Source organism: Aythya fuligula, chromosome 9 (genome assembly GCF_009819795.1).
Source record: "Aythya fuligula isolate bAytFul2 chromosome 9, bAytFul2.pri, whole genome shotgun sequence".
Taxonomy (NCBI): Eukaryota; Metazoa; Chordata; class Aves; order Anseriformes; family Anatidae; genus Aythya; species Aythya fuligula.
The window spans coordinates 19,673,216-19,696,572 of NC_045567.1; the positions used below are offsets into that span (position 1 = coordinate 19,673,216).

The 23,357-nt window shown below is 37.2% G+C and overlaps 1 protein-coding gene across 2 annotated transcripts in view; it reads left to right on the forward strand.

Moving 5' to 3' along the window:
* Positions 1–18,509, forward strand: part of TBL1XR1 (TBL1X receptor 1) — a 103,921-nt gene extending 85,412 nt beyond the window's left edge. For both annotated transcript variants that reach the window (XM_032192939.1, XM_032192940.1), the window contains 14 exons: positions 2,721–2,823; positions 5,561–5,706; positions 7,148–7,367; positions 9,523–9,655; positions 9,858–9,999; positions 10,298–10,361; positions 10,463–10,560; positions 12,332–12,392; positions 13,552–13,673; positions 14,177–14,251; positions 15,367–15,494; positions 15,678–15,843; positions 16,687–16,788; positions 17,913–18,509. In XM_032192939.1, coding sequence (XP_032048830.1) covers positions 2,766–2,823; positions 5,561–5,706; positions 7,148–7,367; positions 9,523–9,655; positions 9,858–9,999; positions 10,298–10,361; positions 10,463–10,560; positions 12,332–12,392; positions 13,552–13,673; positions 14,177–14,251; positions 15,367–15,494; positions 15,678–15,843; positions 16,687–16,788; positions 17,913–17,939 — 1,542 coding nt within the window. In that variant the 5' untranslated portion in view covers positions 2,721–2,765 and the 3' untranslated portion in view covers positions 17,940–18,509. The remainder of the gene's footprint in view (positions 1–2,720; positions 2,824–5,560; positions 5,707–7,147; positions 7,368–9,522; positions 9,656–9,857; positions 10,000–10,297; positions 10,362–10,462; positions 10,561–12,331; positions 12,393–13,551; positions 13,674–14,176; positions 14,252–15,366; positions 15,495–15,677; positions 15,844–16,686; positions 16,789–17,912) is intronic.
* Positions 18,510–23,357: the final 4,848 nt, after the last annotated feature.

The window sequence follows — 23,357 nt, forward strand, 5'->3', positions numbered from 1 at the left end:
AAAAAAAAAAAAAAAAAAAAAGGGAAACTTTTGCAGCCTTTTCAGTTTCATGCCCTCATCAGGCAAGCTGTGTATTTATTTAACACATTTCTGTATTTTTGGAGTTGTTACTGTACCAAAGCCAGTGTTACACTGCCACCTCTTGATAGCTGGGTAGGAAAGCAAGTTTCCAGGAGCTGAGTGGCAGTACTTGTCCTTACCTTACCAAGCAGCTTGTTTAGAAACACTTTGAACCAGCCTTGAAAAATTACACTCATTTGACTTTGGCAGGGTGAATAACACTTTTGAAAGACAAGCAAAATGTTAGCTTTTTCTTTAGTTATCCAGCTACATAACACGTGACAGACAAATTTGCGGCATTTCAACAATTCTGCTTTGAGTGGGGGAACCCTTTTTATTTTAATAATATGGATCTTTTCTATGTAGCAAGTAGTGCTCGTATCTGCTTCTTGCATCTTGATCCATCTTTTTGGATGGCACCGTGAGATTTTAAAAATCAGTAACAGACTCATGTCACAGACAATGCTGTTTGTGTATTTCACGTAAAAAGCCTTCTTACAAGCCTTTTTAAATTTAATTACTTTTAATTACCTTTATTTATTTTTTTTTTTTCTGAAGGATATTGCTTCTGCAGAACTTTTCTGCAATGAGGAGTGTCTGGAGATGATTTGTACCAGGCTTGACAACAAGAACTGGTTGCTAATGCATGAAATGGCTGAAAATGGCATTCATTTCACATGCTGCTCAATAAGTGATTCCCCAAAATGTGCAGTAATTTGCCAGGTATACACTGTACGCCCAGCACCACCAGGGGCTGTGCATGGGGGTAGTGTGAGCATAGTACCGGCGTACCTTTAAAAGTTGAGCTTCACTAGCTAAAAGTTTTACTGGAACCAGTTATTTTCTTCCCTTAAATAGAAATGAGAAGATTCTCGATAGCTCTGCCTTTTTGTTTATTTCCTTAAGAAACTCTGAGCATCTTGCTCCGTTCCCTAGCACAGCCCTCAAGACCAAGCCTCTCAGTGAGAACTGGAAGGCACAAGGCCGGGATTTCCGTGGCCGCCTCTGGCTTGGTTCCCGGCTCCCTGTCTCGCAACCCCAATGTTCTGCGCTCCCCTTTGGTTCTTTGGGGTGTCCCTGTGCCCTGCAGCCCTGCCTGGTTTCGGGCAAATGCACCCCTTTGCTGCCCAAATTGTCTGTAGCCTCTCTGTTTGTGAGGGAGCTTGGCTGGGCCTCTTCTCTCTCCCAGCTGCCATGGCTGTGGAGCCCATAGGAAAGCCTCGTCCCTGAGAGCTCTCCCCTGTCAGATCCGCTTGAAATGGGACGGTGAAGTTCAAAAGTCAGATGTTGAGAGGCGGCGTGGTTATTTTGTCCTGTTTCCTTGGGGAATCTTGCTGGGAAAAAAATGCCTGGAAGCAATATGTAAAGCCTTTTACTATTTGGCAGCCCTATGATGCAAGTCAGTCTTTAGTTGCTGTGTGCTGCTGCGTTCGCAGCTTTCCCGCTTGGAGCAGCAGCAGCAAATGAAGCTGATAGTTAACACCAAGAACTTATTAGACGTTTTTTATTATTACTTAAATGAGGTTCAGTCAAGCCTTGTCCAATAACAGTAGGGAAGTCACCTTCTCTGCCTTCCGTCAGAAAACGATGGTGGCGGCTGGGTGTAACACTTACAGGGGCCTGCTGGCTGGCGTGAGGTGCCAGGCAGGCAGTAGGGGCAGGAGGTGCACCTTATTTCATACTCTTCTGCCAGCTGATGTCTTTCTGTGTTTGCTTGGTTTTACGGAAATACCAGGATTTTAACTTTCAGACATTCAGAAGTCAGGAGAATGTTCTCAAAAATGAAGCTTAAAGTAAGGAGGAAGAAAAAAAAAAAAAAAAGTATGGCCTTATTTTCATGTTTTAAAGGCTCTTGATGCTTTTTATTTTCAAAATTTGTCATCAAAAGTGTATATATTCTGATGCATTATTTCTCTTGCTAAATATTTACTTTAATTAAAATTGAGCAAAATCCTTGTGTGTACGTATATACCTGTGTATCTGTTTATATCCATAAATATTCTTAAAACATTGATTAATAACATGGAGAAATGATTTTACTAAAAAGGTTCTGCTTAAACTTTGTCTCTAATTTTAGGAATTATTTTTGCAAAGCATAAATATACGGCCGAGGCATTTTTCTAATTTTTAGTGGAAAAAATGGGCTTTCTTTGAGCATATACAGTGTCTTAGCCTATGTTGCACAATTTTCCTAGAGCAGGAGGACCTGAAAATTGAAGCAGATTAGAAGTAAAGGTGAGAAATTGCCTGGATACCGAAGTGAAAACAAGTGCTCTTTGTTACCCAATATAGAGAAATTCAGATTTTGAAAAATGTATTTCCTAGCAATACTGTTGATTAGGTGGAACTCACTTGATTATTTGTTTAAAGACCTGTGAAATGAGGCATTTTTAATATCGGCGTTAAGAGGAATGCTTTCTCAGTTCATACCAATTTACGTCATTTGGGAATCTGGCCCTTCAGTATTTAATTTACTGACCTTAATGTTGCTGAGAGATAAATGATGTTTTAACGGCTATGGTAGACTTCCTCACATTATCGAATAAAATCATTGTCTGTGCTGCCAAGGAGCTACTTAGTTTATAAATATAGCATTTGTTGAGAAATATGTTTTAGTTGTTCAAAAAAAAAAGTCTAATTGACCTACTTTTTATTTTTAGGGTTGTGTCCTTTGTCGTGACCTCATGGTTTAACTGGGAATAAAGATGAGTATAAGCAGTGATGAGGTTAACTTCCTGGTATATAGATACTTACAAGAGTCAGGTGAGTTGTGTTTTTTTCCTTTTTTTTTTTTTTTTTTCCAATTCTGATTGTTCTAACAATGCTTAATTTATTTGGTTTTCATATGCAACAGACTTTAACCAATGCCAAGTTATTTAATTATTTTGCCAGTAGGCATGTGCTTCTGTCTGAACTGTTTCTTGGTGTTTCTTCTCAACAAGAGAGTGAACTCCTGCCAAGTTACCTTCTGTAACTTAATCAGATTTAGTTGTTTGGAGATTTCAGATGGCAGTCAACCAAGAACTCACTTGATTACTAGAAATGCTTTTTCCTGGTGATCCTTTTTAGCTACAGGTTCACAACGACACTTCGCACCATATTCTTCGGAGGGGAGGAAGGATGACAACCAAAAATACAGTGATTTCCTGCTCTGTCATGAAGTATGCAGGATGGTGCTCCCGTGAGCTGGTGTTGTGTGACCAAACATTTTGCTTGACTGTGACTGGGGAAGGGCAGACATTGCTGTATTTCAAGGGAAAAAAATGGCAGCTGTGACTGTATTACTAGTATCATTTGAATATACATACAGATGAACAGCTTTATTTTTTTTATTTTTACAAGTATGACTTGGATTCTGAAAAGCCTTCCCAAAGGACGCTTTCTTGGAAGGTTTTCTCCTGTGTAAGGCTAGCCAAAGTCTCCGGCTGCTTAGGAGTAAGAGCAAAACAGATGAATATTGTCAAATTTGCAAAGAAATTTTTTTTCCTGTCATTTTTATCTGAACTATTTCTGCAAAACATGAGCAAGAATACTGTAGTGATTATATGATCCCTTGGCTTATTTTAAAAAAATTCCAAAAGCGCAGCAGTTTGGGTTGCATGTTTGAGTTTCTAGATGTGACCATATGGCTGCAGTGGTTTTTGTGGTGGTGGATGCTCTTGAAACTAAGACTAGAAACAACATTAGCTTTTACTTACAGCTATAATATTGATTGCTTAAAGCAGTCTACGTTTAGAATAGGCAAAATTGACTGGAAATCAGGGCATGCTCCAGTCTTTGAACAAATGAAGATTGTCAGCTAGCAGGAGGGAATATGGTCTTACCAATATATAAAAGAAGTCTGTGTTTTAAATCAGAAGTAAACTCAAATCTTAAGGTAATAATAGTTCAAGGGATCAACTTCAGTGTGCATGTTACTTTTCAGCATCTACTAATTATTAGTTTTCTGTTGTTGATGGGTGGCTTCAGACTTCTTTAAAACTTGTTTGATGGTTATGCATCATAAAATAATGCTAAAAATAAATTCAATGCTAAAAATAAATTCAATGTTAAGAACCCTTTTACCCAAGTTTGTTCTGATGAGTTTTTACTGAGTAACTGTTGAGATTACTAGAGTTTTGTGAAGAAAAGAATCCAAGAATTTTAGGAATAGTGGGGTAAAATAAAACAAACACACTTTACTAGTTTTACCAGATGAGTGGAATTCTTTGCTCCAGGTGATTAGTTTAACAGGTTTATTATTAGCTTCTCAGATTCTGTTTTTCAAATCTCATCCTAGCACATTGCTGGTGACCCTGACCTGAGGACAGGTGAAACCTTTTTGATGATGAGAGAGGCTAAACCTTGATTATATATACATATTATTTTTGCACTGGCACAGGATAGATGTTTGGTGTTGGAAAATAATGTCATAGATAACTAACTCTTAAGGGTTAGAAGTAATTGTCTTTTCTTATATTTCTATGCAGGCGTCAGTAACCAGTCATGCCTTGTAGATGCGTGTGTAAACATACATGTTTTCTTTGAGTACTTACCTGAAGCTGTCTTATTTTTGCTCAAAAGAGGTTTTGTGGCTCTAACACCCCAAACCTCTCCTTCAGAGCTGGTGGAGGCTGATGCAACATCTGTCCACTGCTTATAGACTTCTCATGTTGAGACACAGACGCACCAGAAATAGTGGTGGATGGCAGGGTTTTTCAGTCTCTGTCAGAAGAAAGAAGAAACTCATTGTTCCACCTGAATTTGCAGAAAGCAATTATACATTCCTGTTCCACTTGCAGATTGCTTTTGTCAGAGAAGCCAAACTTAAAAATTGCTTTATCTTCATTTGAAAGTTTGCAGGCAGGTTCTTAGTTATCTGACAGGATTAAAAAAAAAAAAAAAAAAAAAAAAAAAAAAAAAAGGCAGTAGTTTAAGAAAAAAAATATATGACAGTAAAGTTAATTTGCTGAAACAATTATTTTTCTCTAGGTTAAATTTGTGTTTCCAGGGCAATTAAATAAATAGGAAGCAGCCACCAGTGCTGCACCATAATGTGCTTGTCACTTCTTAATCAGCACACAGTACTGGTGGAGTTCTAAGTGCTAAAACATGCACAGTTATGACAGCACTGTAACATGAACTAAATTCTGCTCTATGTACAGATTCATTTTATTTTCATGGGTAACAAATCACTGAGAAAAAAATAACAACTGCATCTATTTAAATAAAACTGTCTATTTATATTTTATATTTTTATACGTATGCATAAATGTTTTGCCAGTGGTAAAATTAATAATTGCTGTGCTTGTATACAAACTTAGTTTTTGTATTTTTTATACATTTAAATTAGAAGCATTAAGAGGGAAACAGAGGTGTTATGATGAGCTTTTCGTATTTTGTAAGCGTGCAATAACTTCGTAAAACTTGCTTAGATTTGTAAACAGAAGATCTTACTGTTCTTTGGTGCGTAGCATTGTCCATCTACAAATCAATTCTGGTGTTTTTGCCTCGTCTTTAGGGTTTTCCCATTCAGCATTTACCTTTGGTATAGAGAGCCATATCAGCCAGTCCAATATAAACGGTGCTCTGGTGCCACCAGCTGCTTTGATTTCCATCATCCAGAAAGGTCTGCAGTATGTAGAGGCAGAAGTCAGTATTAATGAGGTAAGCAGGCTTTGCCTACAGGAGCATTATGTCCTTGCTTGCAGTAAGTTTCAATGCTAGTATTTTTTCTTAACTTTCTTGTATCCTATTTATTTACTTTTACTTCAGATTCCTCACTGCTGGTGTTCACCATGACTCCAGTGGTGGAACCAGAATGGAGTGACATAACTGGGTAGGGGTTCTGCCCTGTGCAGCCACACAACACCAGGCATGGTGTTCTGGCTCATTGCTTAAAGGTCCGTTGTCTGTAGAGTTTTTACCCTAATATAATGTTGCAGTAAATCCAGAAAAGTGCAATAAAATAATAATTGAGACGAGTAACCTCTTACTTTGTGTTTTCGTAGACTTTCGCTAGGGAGGGAGGAGAGCACTCCGCAGCTCTCACTTGGGTGACTTGTTATAATGAGATAATGAGAGCCCAAAGGCAAGATTTCCAAATAGAGAAATGGTTTCAGTTTGTGGCAGGAAGGATGAAGTATGCCAGTTTGCTTTTTGCCTCTGCTGGCTAATTCATCTTTGAACGGGATCTATTGAACTTGATGTTTAAATGGTTATTCCATCAGCACAGAAAGCGAGGTGTCTCCCTGCCGGAGACTGCAGATTCTCACCCTCGATTTTCATTCTTATTTATGCCTGGAAGGTTAGCAGCTTTTGTGTGTGCCAGTTCTATTACAGAAGGAAACAATTTTTCCACTAATTCTGCTATCTTTCCAGTCTCCCTTATGTCTTTTGTTTATATGTTGTTTTCATAGTCCCAATGAGGCAAATCCTTTCCCTCAGAAAAATAAACCAAGTGATCGGAATAAAAGAAGGAGAACCTATATTTATCACAAGGAATCCTTCTAGGTCCTAAAAATAGATCCTTGCAAAGCCCTAGCATATGTATAAGGGTATTTTTAACTGGGTCTTGTCCATTTCAGGATAAAATTCTTCTTTGTTGTTTGAAAGCATGCCAACAGTGTTTAAAAAAAGGAAGAAAAGTAGTGAACTCTCCAGATAATATGTTTATGGAAAGTATTAGTCTAATAAGATAGAATAACTTCACAAGCCAGTGACCTGACTTGCAATGTTTGCTGCTCTTCAAACAAACCATTAGACTTTGTTACAACCACTCATGTTTGAAATCATATTCATAGATAGCTTACAGAATTTTTTGCTTTAGCAGACAACTTAGCAAACCTGAAGCATATAAATTTCGATTCCAGAACCTCTGCCAGAGGCCTGCAGTGGCTTTTTTACATATTTATGGTGGCCACTTCATTTTAGAGTAAAATTCCAATTCTAACCACAGAAATGATGAGAAATCACTTCCAGCACCATTTGTAAACTGTTGCCTTCTTATTGTATTTTGTTTATATTTTTTGTTTATAGTTTTTGCCAGTTATGCTAATTCATATTTGATGTTGTCTTTGTTTCCTTCTTTCCCTCTGCTGTGATTTAGGATGGTACCTTGTTTGATGGTAGGCCGATAGAGTCTCTCTCACTGATAGATGCAGTGATGCCTGATGTGGTACAGACAAGACAACAGGCCTACAGAGATAAACTTGCACAACAGCAGGCAGCAGCTGCTGCAGCCGCAGCTGCAACTAACCAACAGGGATCAGCAAAAAATGGTGAAAATACTGCAAATGGGGAAGAGAACGGAGCACATACTATAGCAAGTAAGTTGAGACAAATTAATTTGGCCTAACTAAACCCTCCCTCACAACCTTCCATGGCAGGGAGTTGGAATTAGATGATCTTTAAGGTCCCTCCCAACCCAAACCATTCTGTGATTCTATGATACATCGTTTCCTTCTCCTTTTTCATACAACTTCTTCACCTGCCTTAGTACTAGCTAGCAGAGAATGTGATAAATATGTATAGGTATTAGTAACCCTTCAACTTGCAAAGAATACTTTCTTTGCAAGTGATACTTTAATAGTGTCTCACCTTTGACTGTCCCTGCTTTGATGTTCAGAGTTGTAGGAGGAGGTGTGAACTTCTGAATTCATTAGTTTACAATGTACCATTGACCAGTCTCTTACTTCCAGTACTGCTACTTCCCTGTCATTTGAAGATTTTCCACATTGCCCTGGGAGTTCTTAAACTGAAGAGAAAATGTTGGAGACAGTTCTTTAAATATTACACCTCCCCAGCCGTGAGCCCTGTACAAGGAGCAAGGAGAGGAGCCTGCTTGTCCTTAGCTGGCTAAAACACAGTACTGCTTGTCGTGCTCCAGCAAGCACTACTTCTGCCAGGTTCTGCTAACCAACTGAATCAGAGATCTGTAACTAATTCTCTGTTGGACAGACTTCCTTGTCATGCTGAGAAGATCGTGGTTGCCTAGACAAATCCTGTGTCCTTTGTCTTATTTTAGCAGTATCAGTTTTCATGATTCGCTATGCAGCATTACACTGCATGGTTTTAGTTGTGACGGGTGAAACAAGTGAGCTTTATTTGTCATCAGTGGTCAAAGGAGCATAACTTACAATCAGGCTTATTATAGAAAAGTTAAGGTAAGACATCAAAATTAGGTTCTGAAAATATTATTCTGGAAGCCTCAATTTGAGTTGAGAGCAGGAGTTACAGCTTCTGCTGTAACAGCTCCTGAAGAAAAGGCCTTTTTGAGAGAATATTCGTATCAGGTCATGTACAAGTTCTACATTTTACAACTGGATTTTTTTTGTCATTATTATGTATTGTAAGTAAACTTAGAAATATAATCTTTGGTTTAAACAAATAAGCTCTCAACTTTGGTGCTTTCATTTAAAAATCTTCTAAGATTTGATTGTGAATTGTGAACTGGAATGAGTAAGCTTGAACTTGAGATCTCAGCTCCTGTTAAATGTGATATACCAGCAACCCCTACTGGCTGGAACCTCGAATTATACTAGCATTGATTCTCTTTAATTGAGACAGGGTTTTATATGGTACTGTGTCTTAAAAATGCTCATTTTCTAATAGCTTTTTCTGTTTTCTCACACATACAAACACTGACAGAAACCCTTAATGTTAAATTAAGCAATAAATGTGAAATAGTTTATTTAATCACAGTGAGTAAATATGGAGCAGGTGAACTGTTTAGCATTTTTTATATTTTGCATTTATCCTCAGTGTGAAAATATTTTTAATAATAGAAAATGATTGATGATAGCTGGCAAGAAAACTGTTTTGTCAGTTGAATTACCCCCAGTACATTTTACAAAACAAAATGGATTCAACATCCCTTCCACACAAAAAGCTGTGTATTGCCTCAATTTTGCAGTAATTGCCAATGCAGTTTAAGAAGCTCTGTTAGCAGTTTGCCATATCACCAAATGTTGCTATATTTAATCAAAGCCATTTTAGAAGTGAAGTGTCAGAAGTGTTGCTTTAAAACCTGTTTGAATTCTCTGATGATTTCTGAATTTGATTTTTGTAAACTAATGTGCCGTAAACGTATTTTTGAAGTACGAGATTAACTAGCAGCATATTGTACTAAGCAAGATAGTTCTTGAAAAACTGTGAGTACTTTTAAAATCAGCATTTATATTTTAACATAAAGTCATTTTTGGCATCAAATTTTGAAGTTTCATAAAAAGTCCATTTGGATGCTGAGGTTTAGAAGAGAGGTTTCTCACTTTATTTTTCCAAGTTCCAATTTATGAAGCACTATAAACAGATTGGGATTTTTTTTTTTTTTAAAGGAATGTAGCAGCTTTGTCAGCTTTGGTCCATATACACTGTGATTTAATTGTACTTAGTCCAGAAGAATCCTAATCATACAGTAATTAAACTGTATTATCCCAAAATATTGAAATCCACCTCTCTTTACTGTTGTTTCCCATAATGCAGATAATCACACAGATATGATGGAAGTAGATGGAGATGTTGAAATCCCTCCCAACAAAGCAGTGGTACTGCGTGGCCATGAATCTGAAGTATTCATCTGTGCCTGGAATCCCATTAGTGACCTTTTGGCCTCAGGGTATGTGCTGCATTAGCTATGGATATACATAATAGTGATGTTCATTGATGTACTTTTGTATGGGTACAGTAACAAGTTAAAAGAATTCCAGCCTCAGTGCCCTCTAGATCAAATGCCACAACGTTCACTGGTTTGAAAGGAAGACCTTTTTAATTGAAACAAATCAGAGAGAAGGGTAATAATCCTCATAACTGTTTTGTAGATCCGGAGATTCAACAGCACGGATATGGAACCTCAGTGAAAACAGCACAAGTGGCTCTACGCAGCTGGTACTTCGACACTGTATACGAGAAGGAGGGCAGGATGTACCGAGCAACAAAGACGTGACATCACTGGACTGGAACGTAAGTCAAAACGACAGTGCTCAAAGTACTGCAAGAAAATTGTGCCTACAGTTTTGAATAGTCAAATTTTAAGTGACAGCAACTATGCGTCATCTGTAGCTGCACACAAAGTATATCTCACTTTGAGTTGCATGTTAATTGCTTGTGTTGTACTTTGGGGACTTCTTTTTAATAATTGTAGTCTGTGGAATAAATATCATTAGTCTTATGTAGATGTCTTCTACCTGAAATTTGCTTTGTGCTCCTTAACTTTGAATTATACAGTAAAATTAAATCAAAATAACCTTTTTGCTGGCAGAGTGAAGGTACACTTCTAGCAACTGGTTCTTACGATGGCTTTGCAAGGATATGGACTAAAGATGGTATGTGAAATACTTCTTAATTTCCAGTATTTTTCCTTTATTGTGGTTCACAACATAGCTTTTTATTTTTTTAATGTATTCATATCAATATAAATTTTCAGGTAATCTTGCCAGCACCTTAGGGCAACATAAAGGTCCTATATTTGCGTTAAAATGGAACAAGAAAGGAAACTTCATTTTAAGTGCAGGAGTGGACAAGGTGAGATAATCTTTGGTAAAATTAAAATTCTTTACTTCACCGTTATAATCTAATTGTAAACATAATAACAAAGCTGTAGAAAGTAAATAACTAAATTTAAACTAAAGGCATGGGACGTAAATATGTACTTACAAAGAACTTGTTATGCTAGCTATGTTTCACTGTGTTTTATAATAGTTTATTGAAATACTTTAATTCATTAGATTTTAATGTACCTGGGTCTCTTCCCAATTAGGTTAGTGTAAGCTGCAAAGTAAGTGCATTGAACGTAGTAACATTAAACCTTTGGAAAACCAAATCAGGTACAATTTAGTGAAGCATTTGATGCAAAGCCTCAGAAAAAAATCGTAGTAGAGGAATAGATTCAGTCTGATTTGGTTATCATTCAAGCTTGAAAGTGATTAAAAAGGTTAGAGCTGGAACATAAGAAAAGTCAATATATTTGATTGGGAGGTGCTCGTAGCATAATGCCGTGAAGCCCATTGTTTAACTATGATTTTATTTCATGCCTCTAAACAAACTTAAAGACTCGCAAGGTCTTTAAGTTCAAAGCTGCAGTTACTGTGAGAGATTTTATAAATGGTAGGAAGGATACAATAATGATGAAGAACAGACCTAAGATGAGTTCAAAGAATAATAAAAGTGGTTTAGTTTTTCCTGTTTATAACCGATTCAGGGTGCAGAAGTAGGACCACAGTTCTGCAATACTTGAAACTGGCAGTACCCTTTAAAGTAGTAACAGACTCTCATATATTTTCCTCTCTTTATATGGCCTTTTTTCCCCACATTGACTTAACCTGGTTTGCCTTAGTGCCCAGCTTTATAAATGCTTGTGCTGGCACAAAGGAATGAAAAAAGTAAATGTTTCAAAGCATGGAAAGGATGGGTTTCTTCTTTTGACAGCTCTGCTGGCTCATGCCAGTTTTTACATTTTTTGTGGGGATGTAAAAGACGTAAACCTGTACCTTTGTGGGGCTTCAGCTTTAATTTGCAGAAAAATATGCTGGAGGAGATAAAAGCCTAATTGTTTCAGTCACTAAGACTCATTGGACAAAGCAGCTGAGATGTTGCTTTGAAAAATACTCTGCGTTAGCAGAAAGATTGGCTCAACATTATGTTTCTTTTTCATAAATAACTCGTGGTCAGTTCATGCTTCTGCTGACTTCAGTCTCAAAATTTTCATTGATAAGGTAGATCAGGAATATTGGTATGTAATATATTGATTATGAAATACCAATTATACTACAAAGTTTTCTTTTATCAGAAAGATAGCAGGAGTATTGGCAGAGAAGGACTCAGAACAAGAACAAAATTACACTGCAAAATCTGAAAGAATCTGAAAGATTTGGTTTATGAGGCTGTGTTTGTATAAAGAGCTCCATAGGGACAAATAAGGATTTGAAATGACAATTTGAATATGCAAGTATCTGAAATTAAATTAACTGTGTGGAGTGGATTAGAAGAACATAAGTAGAACTGAAGGGAGATATTTATTTAAAAAAACAAAACAAAAAACCACAAACCCCTTCTTCCCTGTAGACCCTAAGATGTTATGATAAAACACCTGTTTAGGTGTTAAGGTTCTCTTCTGTTGTCTGTAGATCTACCACTATTTCCTTCAGTAGTGGATAAAACACTAGAAACATTTAATTGTGTAGGTGAGGGCAGTGGGGAGTAGGCTAGGTAATTTTATACATGTGAATGGTGGAAGTTGTGGAAAATTAGAAAGTTGTACAACTTCGTTTATTGTTAATTTATCTGTTTAATACAGACCACAATTATTTGGGATGCCCACACTGGTGAAGCCAAGCAGCAATTTCCATTTCATTCTGGTAAGTATAGATTTTGCTTATTCAGGTTTGTCATCTGGGGGGAAAAAAAAAAAAAAGGTATTTATTAAAAAATGAAGTACCTGAAGTTTATGGAGCTTATGTGCACAGTTTTAAAGTCTTACAGGCAGCCTTTGGATACTGACTCCCTTATTTGTAGTCTCATCTAGTTTTAGAACTTTATAACTCATAATTTTATTGCAGTTACATGGAAATCGTAAGAGACAGTCCAGGTTTTAGCAACTTGCTGCAGTACAGGGGCAGATATCAATTGGTTGTGCCTCAGAGGATTTATGTTTATCAGCCAAGGACTCTATTCATCACCTTCCTGCTACAGTAATCCCATCTCCACATCCCATTGTTCTTTACTTCCCGCTGTGCCATCCCCAATTTGTTTGGACACAAACCAGCTAAAGGCTGTTCACCGGCCAGCTGGGATGAGAGTGCTGCCATTCGGGGAGGTCAGACAGATTGCTCTGTGGGCTGCATGCTGTGCAAGCCTGCCGGAATCAGCTGGAAAATAGAGCGAACAACAAACAAGTTACTGAAAGGCCTTTAAGAAATGTGTCTCGTTTCTACTTTTTATTCTACTTGTCCCGTGTTTTTGGTGGCATGACAACAATCAAGAAAATCAGTTCTTGGTAGCACACAGAATTGTTTGGAGTGTGTCTGTTGTAAATATCGCAGCCTGGCCAAGTGGTATATGTGGACTATAATTAAGCCTCCTGTTAAAACACCTAAATATGTTGAAGTTAAAAAAAACTCATACCACCTTTCATTGTCTGCCATCTGTGAGCACAACCATGCACTGTTGGTGCAGATGAGCTTATGTGTGACTGTGCTAAGCTGAGGGAACCTGTTTCTGATGTGGACTCCGGAGATTTATTTGTAGATAACTATCGCTTATTGTCTTGCTGTTGTCTTCTGCATAAGAGCTTCATTTCAGATAAATAGTTTTAGTGACTATCAAATTTTGTCTCATTTTTCTTTGGAAGATTGGTTTTGGCTGCATTTCACATTGTTCTGAGTGTTTGACTGTCTTTAAGAACTTCTATGCAATCAATAGTTGCTTCCTGTTGACATTTGTAGTAGTGCATGCTGAATTTGTAAAGCAAATTTCTGCAGAATACATGTCATGGTTTTATGTATCTTGTTCTTTTAGCACCAGCATTAGATGTTGATTGGCAGAGCAACAACACATTTGCTTCTTGCAGTACAGACATGTGTATTCATGTCTGTAAACTAGGACAAGATAGGCCCATCAAAACCTTCCAGGGTCACACAGTAAGTACTGGAAAATGGCAGATTACTGCATGGTATTTTTATTAATTAGAAGTTGGTGGGAGGGGGGGAGTGTCAATATTTTGCAAGTATACAGCACTTGCACAATGGCTGGTCTTTGGCAACAAGTGATGGATATATCTGCAGGTAACTGTAGTTAACATCATATGGGGAAGTGTAGTGTCATTAGAACAATACTTAGTCCTGTGTGCAGCCTCTTTTACCAGGATTGCATACTAAAAGTGAGCTTTAGAAAAAGAAACACGTTAACTTTAGGTTTTACTGTGTGTTGTGCATGTTGTGTAAGAGCATGCATGAGAAAATGTGGTGAACAGGCAGCAAAAAGTTGTTGTGCTTGAAGGGGAGGCTAGGAATGAAAATGAACTACTAAAATACTACTAATAGTTGTATTATGCAAATACAACTGCTGCCTAACTTTGTCTTTTGTGTGCTGTCATTTGTAATGGAAGTGAAGACTTCAACTTATTCTCACTGTTCAATTTTAGAATGAAGTAAACGCAATCAAATGGGATCCAACTGGTAATCTTCTGGCATCCTGTTCTGATGATATGACTCTAAAGGTAATGGGAGTTTTGGTAACGGCTGTTTTAGGGTCCTGCAATATGCACATTAGCTTGGGCAGTCCAGTGACATCATTGTACTTTCCATATCGTCTAATATGTATTCTTTTTTAATATAACAAGAACAGGCAATCCCAACAAATCTTTGTTAATCAGAGCCAAGCTTTGTTCCAGAGAACTTGTTACAAGCTGCCACCCTGAGACTTGAAGCGTGATTTATTAGGTGCTTTTAGCTGTTTACAAAATTAGGTTGTTAATCATTAAGCTGTCACACTTGTTGGTTGCTTTTGGTTAACAGGAATAGTTGGAATGCATCTAATGTGTAACACACACAGGAATGGGTGACTAGGTCCTTTCCTAGTTTTCTTCTGTTTTCCCTTTCTTTCTAGTCAAAAGCTGTAGCATATTGTTTCTTTTAAGTCTGTGCGTACTCCCTTGTTTTTCCGATTCAGCCAGAGTCATTCTACAGTTTTAATTGCCCCAACGTGTTTTCCCCAAAATAATTAACATGTAAATCTTAATTAAATTAAGTTACTGTGTTTGTTGAAGGCTAGCTTGGAGGAGTTGGAGTCCTAAGTCCTCCTCTGTGCAAAGTAATGAACAAACACCTGCCAGTGCAAATCGTTATAAGCCAAGAAAATGCCATAATGGTTTTTGCAGTATGCATCTACCGCTTTGTACAAAAACAGCATTTTTCTTTACTGTCCCTTTATTTTACTCAATCTGTGTAGCAAGGAGTTCATTTAAAAATAAGACCGGGATATTTTGTCAACTCAGACATGAACATACACAAACTGCTCTTCTCATTTTAGCGTCTGTTATTATCCCTGTATTTTTCAAGTGGCTTGTAGTTAGCACATGCAGACTGGTTTCGATAGACAATACCTTTATTACTTATTAACCCCATCAAAGAGTGGAGGGAGCTGAAATACTTTTAATACTTCTAATAATTACTCTAGAAACCCAGTAGTCATAGCAAATGTTTTGAGTAGCGTAAAAGGGAACAGTCAGGCTGCAAATGATGAAGAAAGATGTACAAAAAAAAAAAAAAAAAAAAAGTATTTTGGTACAATACCGTGCTAAATGTCTTTGTGTTGTCTTCCATTTTATCGTAGATCTGGAGTATGAAACAAGACAGTTGTGTCCATGACTTGCAAGCACACAACAAAGAAATTTATACTATCAAATGGAGTCCTACAGGACCAGGAACAAATAATCCAAATGCCAATCTTATGTTAGCAAGGTACTATTTAATCCTGTTTTTAAATTCATTTTAAAAAATTGAGCATTACGTTTGCTTCACTTTTTACATATGTATGTTTGTGAAATGTTTCCAAGAACATAGGATACTTTATCATATTTGTATTTAACACAAAATTGTGTATAACTGAGAAGTAATAATCTGTTTTTTTTTCTCTCTTGATAGTGCATCCTTTGATTCTACTGTTAGGTTATGGGATGTTGACAGAGGAATTTGTATTCATACTCTGACAAAACATCAAGAACCTGTGTACAGTGTAGCTTTCAGTCCTGATGGCAGGTACCTGGCCAGCGGCTCCTTTGATAAATGTGTACACATCTGGAATACGCAGGTACAGCTCTTCTACCTGTTCAGAAAGTTTGTTTTTCAGTCTTTTCCATTGTGCTCTTCTAACCTTTGCTGCTCTGTCGTGTTTTGGCTGCAAAGAACTTGGCCTTTGATACCATGCTGATTCACTTTCTCTTTACCCTAAGGTTTCTTTTATTAATGAATGTATATTTAATTTCTCTCAGAGAAATTTGCCTGCCTGTGGTGAAGGGTATATAATTGTCTTTATGTTATTACCAAAAATCCCCACACCCCAAAACACATTCAACAAAGTGTCTTTTATAGCATGTTCCTTCCAAAAATTGTTAACTCTGAAACTCCTGATAAAACAGGTTTGCTGTGAAAAATGTTGACTGAATATAGATGCACAAATCTGATACCTGATAGCTATTCTATTAAATTTCACTGAAAAGCAAGAGAATGTAAAATAAGACATGATGATGATGACAGATCTTTCTACAGAACTTTTTCTTAGAAAGAACACTACTACTGTTTTTGTTTCTCTGGCAAAAAAAGGGGTGGAATGCAAATGAAAGTGTAAAGACCTTATTGTAAGGCAATATATGATCTCTGGCTATTGGGGATTGGATATTAATTTTTGAAGGGCTTGTTTTAGTCATTGAAAGTGGTCATGGCCATCTACGGTTTCGTATTTGAAACACAGGATACCAAGATGCAATAATTTTTAGGTAAGTCTTTTCACACAGTTCTTAGGTTGTCCATGAGGCTCATCTGCATCATTTCCTCTGAGAATTTCAGCTTACAGTGGGGAAGTTTTGCATGTTGTGGAAATTTACTTGTTTGCGTGTACTTTATTATATTAATTATGTGTTTTGTCCCTTTGTAGACAGGTGCCCTAGTTCACAGTTATCGGGGAACAGGAGGGATTTTTGAGGTTTGCTGGAATGCAGCAGGAGACAAAGTTGGAGCAAGTGCTTCAGATGGTTCAGTAAGTGTAGCTTGACTTGTTTGGCAGTCTGATGACAAACATTGTTTGGAAATCTTTTGGCTAACAATGACGACAATATTTCCATATGTACCAGGTGCTGAATACAGCCAGCTTACATGGAGATTTTTTTCATGTAAAGGTGCTGTAATATTGAAAGTAGGATGCCTTTATTCCAACTTGATGTGGCACTGTTTTAAACCCTCCAAAGTTAGAAGATGAAAAAGCATTAAATTTAAATTTTCTGTCTTTATTGGTGCTTATTACGGAAATCTGTTCAGTGTTCCTGGAATGTTATTTATATCATTTTTGTCATGTAATTATTGAAAGTATTGTGGAAGCAACAATAGCTCAAGGCATATCCTAAGTAGAAATTATCATTCTACCCTAAATTACCCTTTTATATACGTGTGGCCTAACCTTTCCAGTCTTCCAGTTAATTTGACCCAAGAGACTGGTTGTACTTGCAACAGATATATGTGTGGTTTTCATATAGTTTCAACTCTTTTTAAAATATGTGGGTTTCTTTGTTTTGTTTTACGCAGCTTGTTAGCAAAAGCTTGCCTCAGCACCTCTGTTTTAGATAATGCTGGTAATAACTAAGCAGGGGAGAACTTTTGAACTGCTTGATGACTAAAAACATAGTTTGTTTATGATTGTTATATGTGTAGATTTCTGTATCTGACAGAACTAGGAGCACTATTTAGTGAAGATTTTTGAAAGCTTAAAACTGGAATTTATAATGTTACAATGTTAAATGTCTTTTTGAGATCATTCTGATCAGTTCTAGTATTTCCCCACAAAGTATGTTTAAATTCATCTTACTGTAATTTTGTAAATTAGATTCAAGTAAGTTCCTAGCTTTCTAATATTAAATAACAAGCAAACAGCTTACATAAGATGTTTTTAATGTCCCAATCATAATTCATTAGGCAGCAGGTCTGGCTGCGTGCTCATAAAAGTGCTCACCTGGTGACTTTTTCCCCCCGAAGTCGCTAATAGACTTTAGATTAAGCTTGAACAATCTGTTTCATGGGTTTTGCTTAGATATTTTACACAGAATTGTATAAACGTGTCATGCTGTGCAAAGTGCAATTTCCATATGTGTATTTTTCTTTCCCTTACAGGTTTGTGTATTAGACCTACGGAAATAGCGCTACTAGTTGGAAGCCATGGACCGACTATGAATGTGTACATAGCCAAAATGACTGTCCCTGACCCATGTACTGCTATAGTCCCAATTGAACCATGGCCAGTCCACTACAGCCAAACAAAAAGAAATATATACATATACTGTATATAACAACAAAAAAAAATTACACCCTGAAGAGGATGACAGAGTTTTGTCACAGCTTGTGAATCCTGTTCACCAAGTGCTGGAATCTGCTGTGCCCCAAAATAACATTTAAATGTTTTGGATATGAAAAACAGAAGAGAGAGCGAGAGAGAGAGAAATATACCGTATACAAGAGCAGACCCATATACATACCAAATTCAGAAGATACTAATGGCAGCCTTCATTACCCCTTTTCCCCTCTAAATCCATTATGACAATGGATTGTGGGGTAATTTTTTTTCTTTCCTTCTCAGTAGTTGAGCAGTTTGTGTGTACAGAGAAAATGGACTTACAGAAATCTGCAGCAGTAGTTTTTTCTTTGCTTTTAAACATTGGGTTTTCTGTTTTGTTTTGGTTAAGTTTACGGATGCATGAAGTAAGGGAGTGAATTAGTTTCTTGTTTATGTTTTTTTTTTTTTTTTCACCTTGAAAAAAATGTTTCTTTGAAACGTATTTTAATGCATTCTTTGAAGAGGTAGACTGAACCTGATAATGTTTGGTACATTTTGTGGCTCCCAGAGCACAATTGTGTGAACAGAGGGAGGGTGGAAAAGGGATTATGGAGAGAGAAGAAAAAAGCCTTCTTTGAGGCATGATACTTCACATCCCACTAATCTACGAAGTATGACAGTAATGGGTATAATGCTATGTTTTATTTTCTGGTGACATGGCTGAAATGCAGTAGTTTCTTATTTGGGACATAATTCTGCCAAACTTAAGAATAAAAGGGCACAAATACACAGAAAAGAAAAATACAGGGATGCGCAAAAAAAAAAAAAAGACAAAAAGGAGGAGAAAAAAATGCATCTTCTGTTGCTTTAAGACCATAGCTAAAATATGGTTAAATTGTGCACTATTGTGAAAAGGAGCAAAATATAGCTGGGGGATTTGTTCTTTTAAGAGGTTAAGATCTTTCTGGACAAGGGTTCATGCCACAGCTTCTCTGAGAGTTGGCCATCGTTATTTGTAGGAGCTTAGATGTATAATTGTAACCAAACTCCAGTATTAAAAGTATCTCATGTAATTTTTCTTTATTAAAATAAAATCTTTGGCATATATTTGATAACACTGCCATTAAGAGGCAAAATGTTTACTACCTTAGATTTAAAAAAAAATCTTAAACAGAAGACTTGCTTCAAGTTTATTTTAATAGCAGTGATTCAGCTTATTTAAAAGATGAATACTTGCACTAATTCCCCTGCTGCTCCAGCCCTGCAGTTTATTGTATCTTGTGACTACATTTTTTTCCAAATATAGGGTAGATGTAAGCTGCTATTTTTTTAATAATCACTACTATATAGTGTCTTTTACTCTGTTTACAATATCAAGTATTTTTCTTACAATGACAGATGTATATGGCAAACCTTTTTCTGCTCATGTGATTAAAAGTATACTGATAGTGATTTTATTTGTAAATGATAGCATGAGGTTGTGTTTACGCGTCTGTGTAGTTGAAAAGGTTGCATCATGTCTTGCATAAGATTCCAAGAGTGTAAATTTATAAAAAGAGAGGTTGTCAAATTTATGTCACAGGCATTTTACTTAAGGAATGGTTTATATTACAGAGCTTTACAAAGTTATCAGTTTTAGAACACTATTTCAATCACAAATAATTTTGTGGCTTATGATTGGTAGTCTAATTTTTTTCTCCCTCCCCGCCCCCACCCCTAAGTTACATATAAATTGATTTAATCAAGGTAATGCAGCTTTGACATTTTAACAATCGTTCTTTAGGCATTCATTTCTGCTATTTCCATGGAGTAAACACGACTTGAAGCAAGTCTGAGTTTGGCTAAGGTAGGGTAGCAATTTGCCAGTGGTAAAGAGAAGTCGTCAATACATTCTTTATATATACCCCAGGAATATAATACTATCATATACAGCATTTAAAATAACAAAAAATCATATCCATAAAGGCAGTCATCCATGATGGTTTGGTGCCAGCTGTTTTTAGGGTTTTGGAACATATTACGAATGTTTAGAGCATACCCTGTGAGTTACAGTATGTAGGAAACCTAATATATTGAGTGTCTGGCACTTGAAATATTGCTTTTATTGCTGGAGGTCCATGACTGTGGCTGACCTCTGTCATTAATGAAAAAAATAAAAATAAAAAAAAAATTCTGTGCAATAATTTTAAACTGTGCTCCCAGGAATAGACACAAATGTTTTGAGTATGTTTAAGCTGCATTTTTCATTTAGCAATGCATTTGTCAATTGCACTGAATTTAAACCTGAAAGTCAGAAGTGATTCTTGATAGTACTTTTGTATTTTAATATGGACAGTTTATTCATTTTCATAAAAGTTATCCAATGATTCTTTCAGCCAATCTAAACAATTGTGGTGGAATTCTGTGACATAGCTGCAAAATCACACAGCCATGTTTTAGGGTATTGCCATTTTCCTCTTTCTCAATCATCAGCTGTTTTGGTTGTAATTCTAGTTGCTTAAGCATAGTATCACATATTCATAAATAGATAAAACAGAGCTTCAGTATCAGAGGTCTAGGGTTTTCAAGTGCTTGAAGCATAGTCCAGCGATGCCAGATCTGTTGACGTGAGTGCTCTGGACGCGCAGGCTAACACCCCCAACCCAGTGTTATTCAGCAGTGCCCCACTGTAGTGGAATTCTGCCAGTTCCCAGTAGCGACGGGTCTGGCCACTCGGTATTTTATTGTTGTCCTTTACTAGCATGCCACAGTGCTGCTCCTGCTCACACCTCTTCTCGCCTCTTGTTTTATACACTGTTAAATGCATGCATGCCAGGTGTGCTAGGTTCTGTGATTCTGTGAAGCAAAAGAAAAACAAAAAAAAAGAAAACCACGACATTATTATATTTTATAGCACAAAGACCTCGTATTCGATAGTGAGGTAGACTATCCAAATTGTTCCCCTAAATTGAGTACGCCAAATGTCAGTAAGACCCTAATTTTGTATAGATGTATGCACATGCTTAACCTTACCTCCTGGTTAATTCTGTTGCGCCTGTTTTCTGAGTGTAAAGGCAAATGTGTGCATAAGCCTTGGCACACATTGAAGTTAGTATCTTTTCCAGTTCAACACGTTAACGGGCAAATATCCAGATAGAGGATAAACGGGAGGGGAAAAGCTGGGCTCAGAGTTAATGAAGGAATAAGAAAGGAACTGCTCTCGGGTTTGCTGTCTGTCCGTGCATCAATCTCAATGCCGTTTCTCATTTCTGCATAATGAGGTCCAGGTTTCTGTGGAGTTCCTCTTTTTCTACTTTACTTTTTCTGCGTTTTTAAATTGATGTAAAGATTCCCGACCAGTGAACTTGCTGGTGTAGTTAAGAGAATATCTAGGTCCTCATAAAAGCTTTTTTTGGATTCTTTGTAATGTTGATAAACTCAGTTTATTCTGGGACTACAATTGTGCAGGGTTATTTAGCGTGTCTACTAGATGATTGGAGATCTTATATGAAACACTAAAAGTGCCTCTTTTTCTGGGTTGGGTGGAGGGAGGTAATAGTTACCAGAGTCAGAATGACATGGCATTTTGAAGCATGTTTCTTGATTTCATGACACTTTAATGCATCTTGAGAGAAAGGCCAAAGATTTCTACCAATTTTAATTAATTTTCATTTTAAAAGCACTCCTTTTTCCTTACACTGCTTACCTCATGCTAGGGTGTATTTAACGGGACGTTGTACCTTTGAGATGTTCTTTGTGTTTAGGAGGACTAGTAGGGGGAATAGGGTGGCTGTGCCAGTTTGCCCACAGAGCAGCTTTAGCAGCTGCCACGTTTAGTTCTGCCGAATGAAGGAGTTTCATTAAAACCGCAAACTGGGCTTTTCAGCGTGTAAATAAAGGTTGTGTGTTTTTGTCTGTTTAGCAAAGAGGAGCCTTGGGACCCAATTTTCCAATCTTGACTCAATCAGAAATCCCATTGTCTTTCACTTCGTGAGAAAACCTTGCCAGAGTAAGCACTGGAGGCTCGGGGTCCGTGTCACACCGTACGTACAGCATGCTGCTCAGGGCGAGCGAGCCTCGGCTCCCCGGGGCTTCGGCAGGGGCTTTGCCGGAGCAGGGCTGCCGGCTTCGGCCCAGCGCTCCTTCCCATTGACGAGCCGTATCTTCCACCTTCACAAAGCCCTGCAGAGCCGTTCCCCTGCGGGGTCGGTTTCACACTCTCCAGAAGTCTGAAGAAAGCAGAAGCAACATTGTGGCATGTTAGAAGCAGATAAGGCTTCGGGAGGCAGCAGTAAATCTCCATCGAGATCCCTGACATTTTCCGTAGGGAGAGAGCCGTGGAGCAGCCTTCACTCCTCCCTCTAGAGAAAGCTCTGAAATAACCACGGTCTGTGAAAGTGTGGCTGCCTTCGCTGTCAGTCTGGTCGAAGGCAGACAAAACAGGAAAATCTGCCGTTTCCTACGGATTGCAGATTTAGTGTTAATAGTGCTTCAGATCAGTAGCTTTGAGTACATACTCTCTTTCTCTGCCTTTAAGTTTGAAGCTTGACAATAACTTTAAGGCATGTTTTCTTTTTGTTTTCTCTTTTTTTTTTTTTTTTTTTTTTTAATAATCATTCATTTTTACTTCATGATGTTTTTGACATTTGTGGGTAAATACAAGAAAACAGTCTGCATGTTGTTGCTAGTCCAGTGTACTTTGCAATCTTGTCCTCAACAGACTGCAGTGTGCAGAACAGTAATTCTAGAATACAGAAGTAATTTTCTCTCTCTCCTGACATTGACATTGTAGTTGTAATGGTTTCATTTGGAGTTACAAATCCTTTGGGTCTAATTCTGTGAGCCTACCTATAGCACTGGATTAAAATGTCTGCATCATTTCTTCAGTTATCCAGTTAAATTACAACTGTTGTAAAAGTGTAAACCAGCCCATGACAGTTTTTTGTACTTGTTTAAAGGACTTTTATTGTTCAGTTTTCATGATTATTGTCTAAAGAAGACTGATATAGATGTTCTATACTGTCCTGGACCATGTTAATTACACTTTATGATGTATTTTGGTTCTACATCACAATGATTTGTCCCCAAGGCCCTTATATCCCTTCTAGGCACATTTTCTGTTGCAGTTTCCCTTTGCATTGTATTGCTTTGACAACTGTAATTTGAATCAGATCTGAAAGAGGTCCAGAATAAAATATATTTTGATATTACCTTGGCTGAATGTTATATAACAATTTTAAAAGCTTGGTATGGAAAACTTACAGATGATTGAGTTGGAAAACTAACAGATTTAAACACTTCTAACG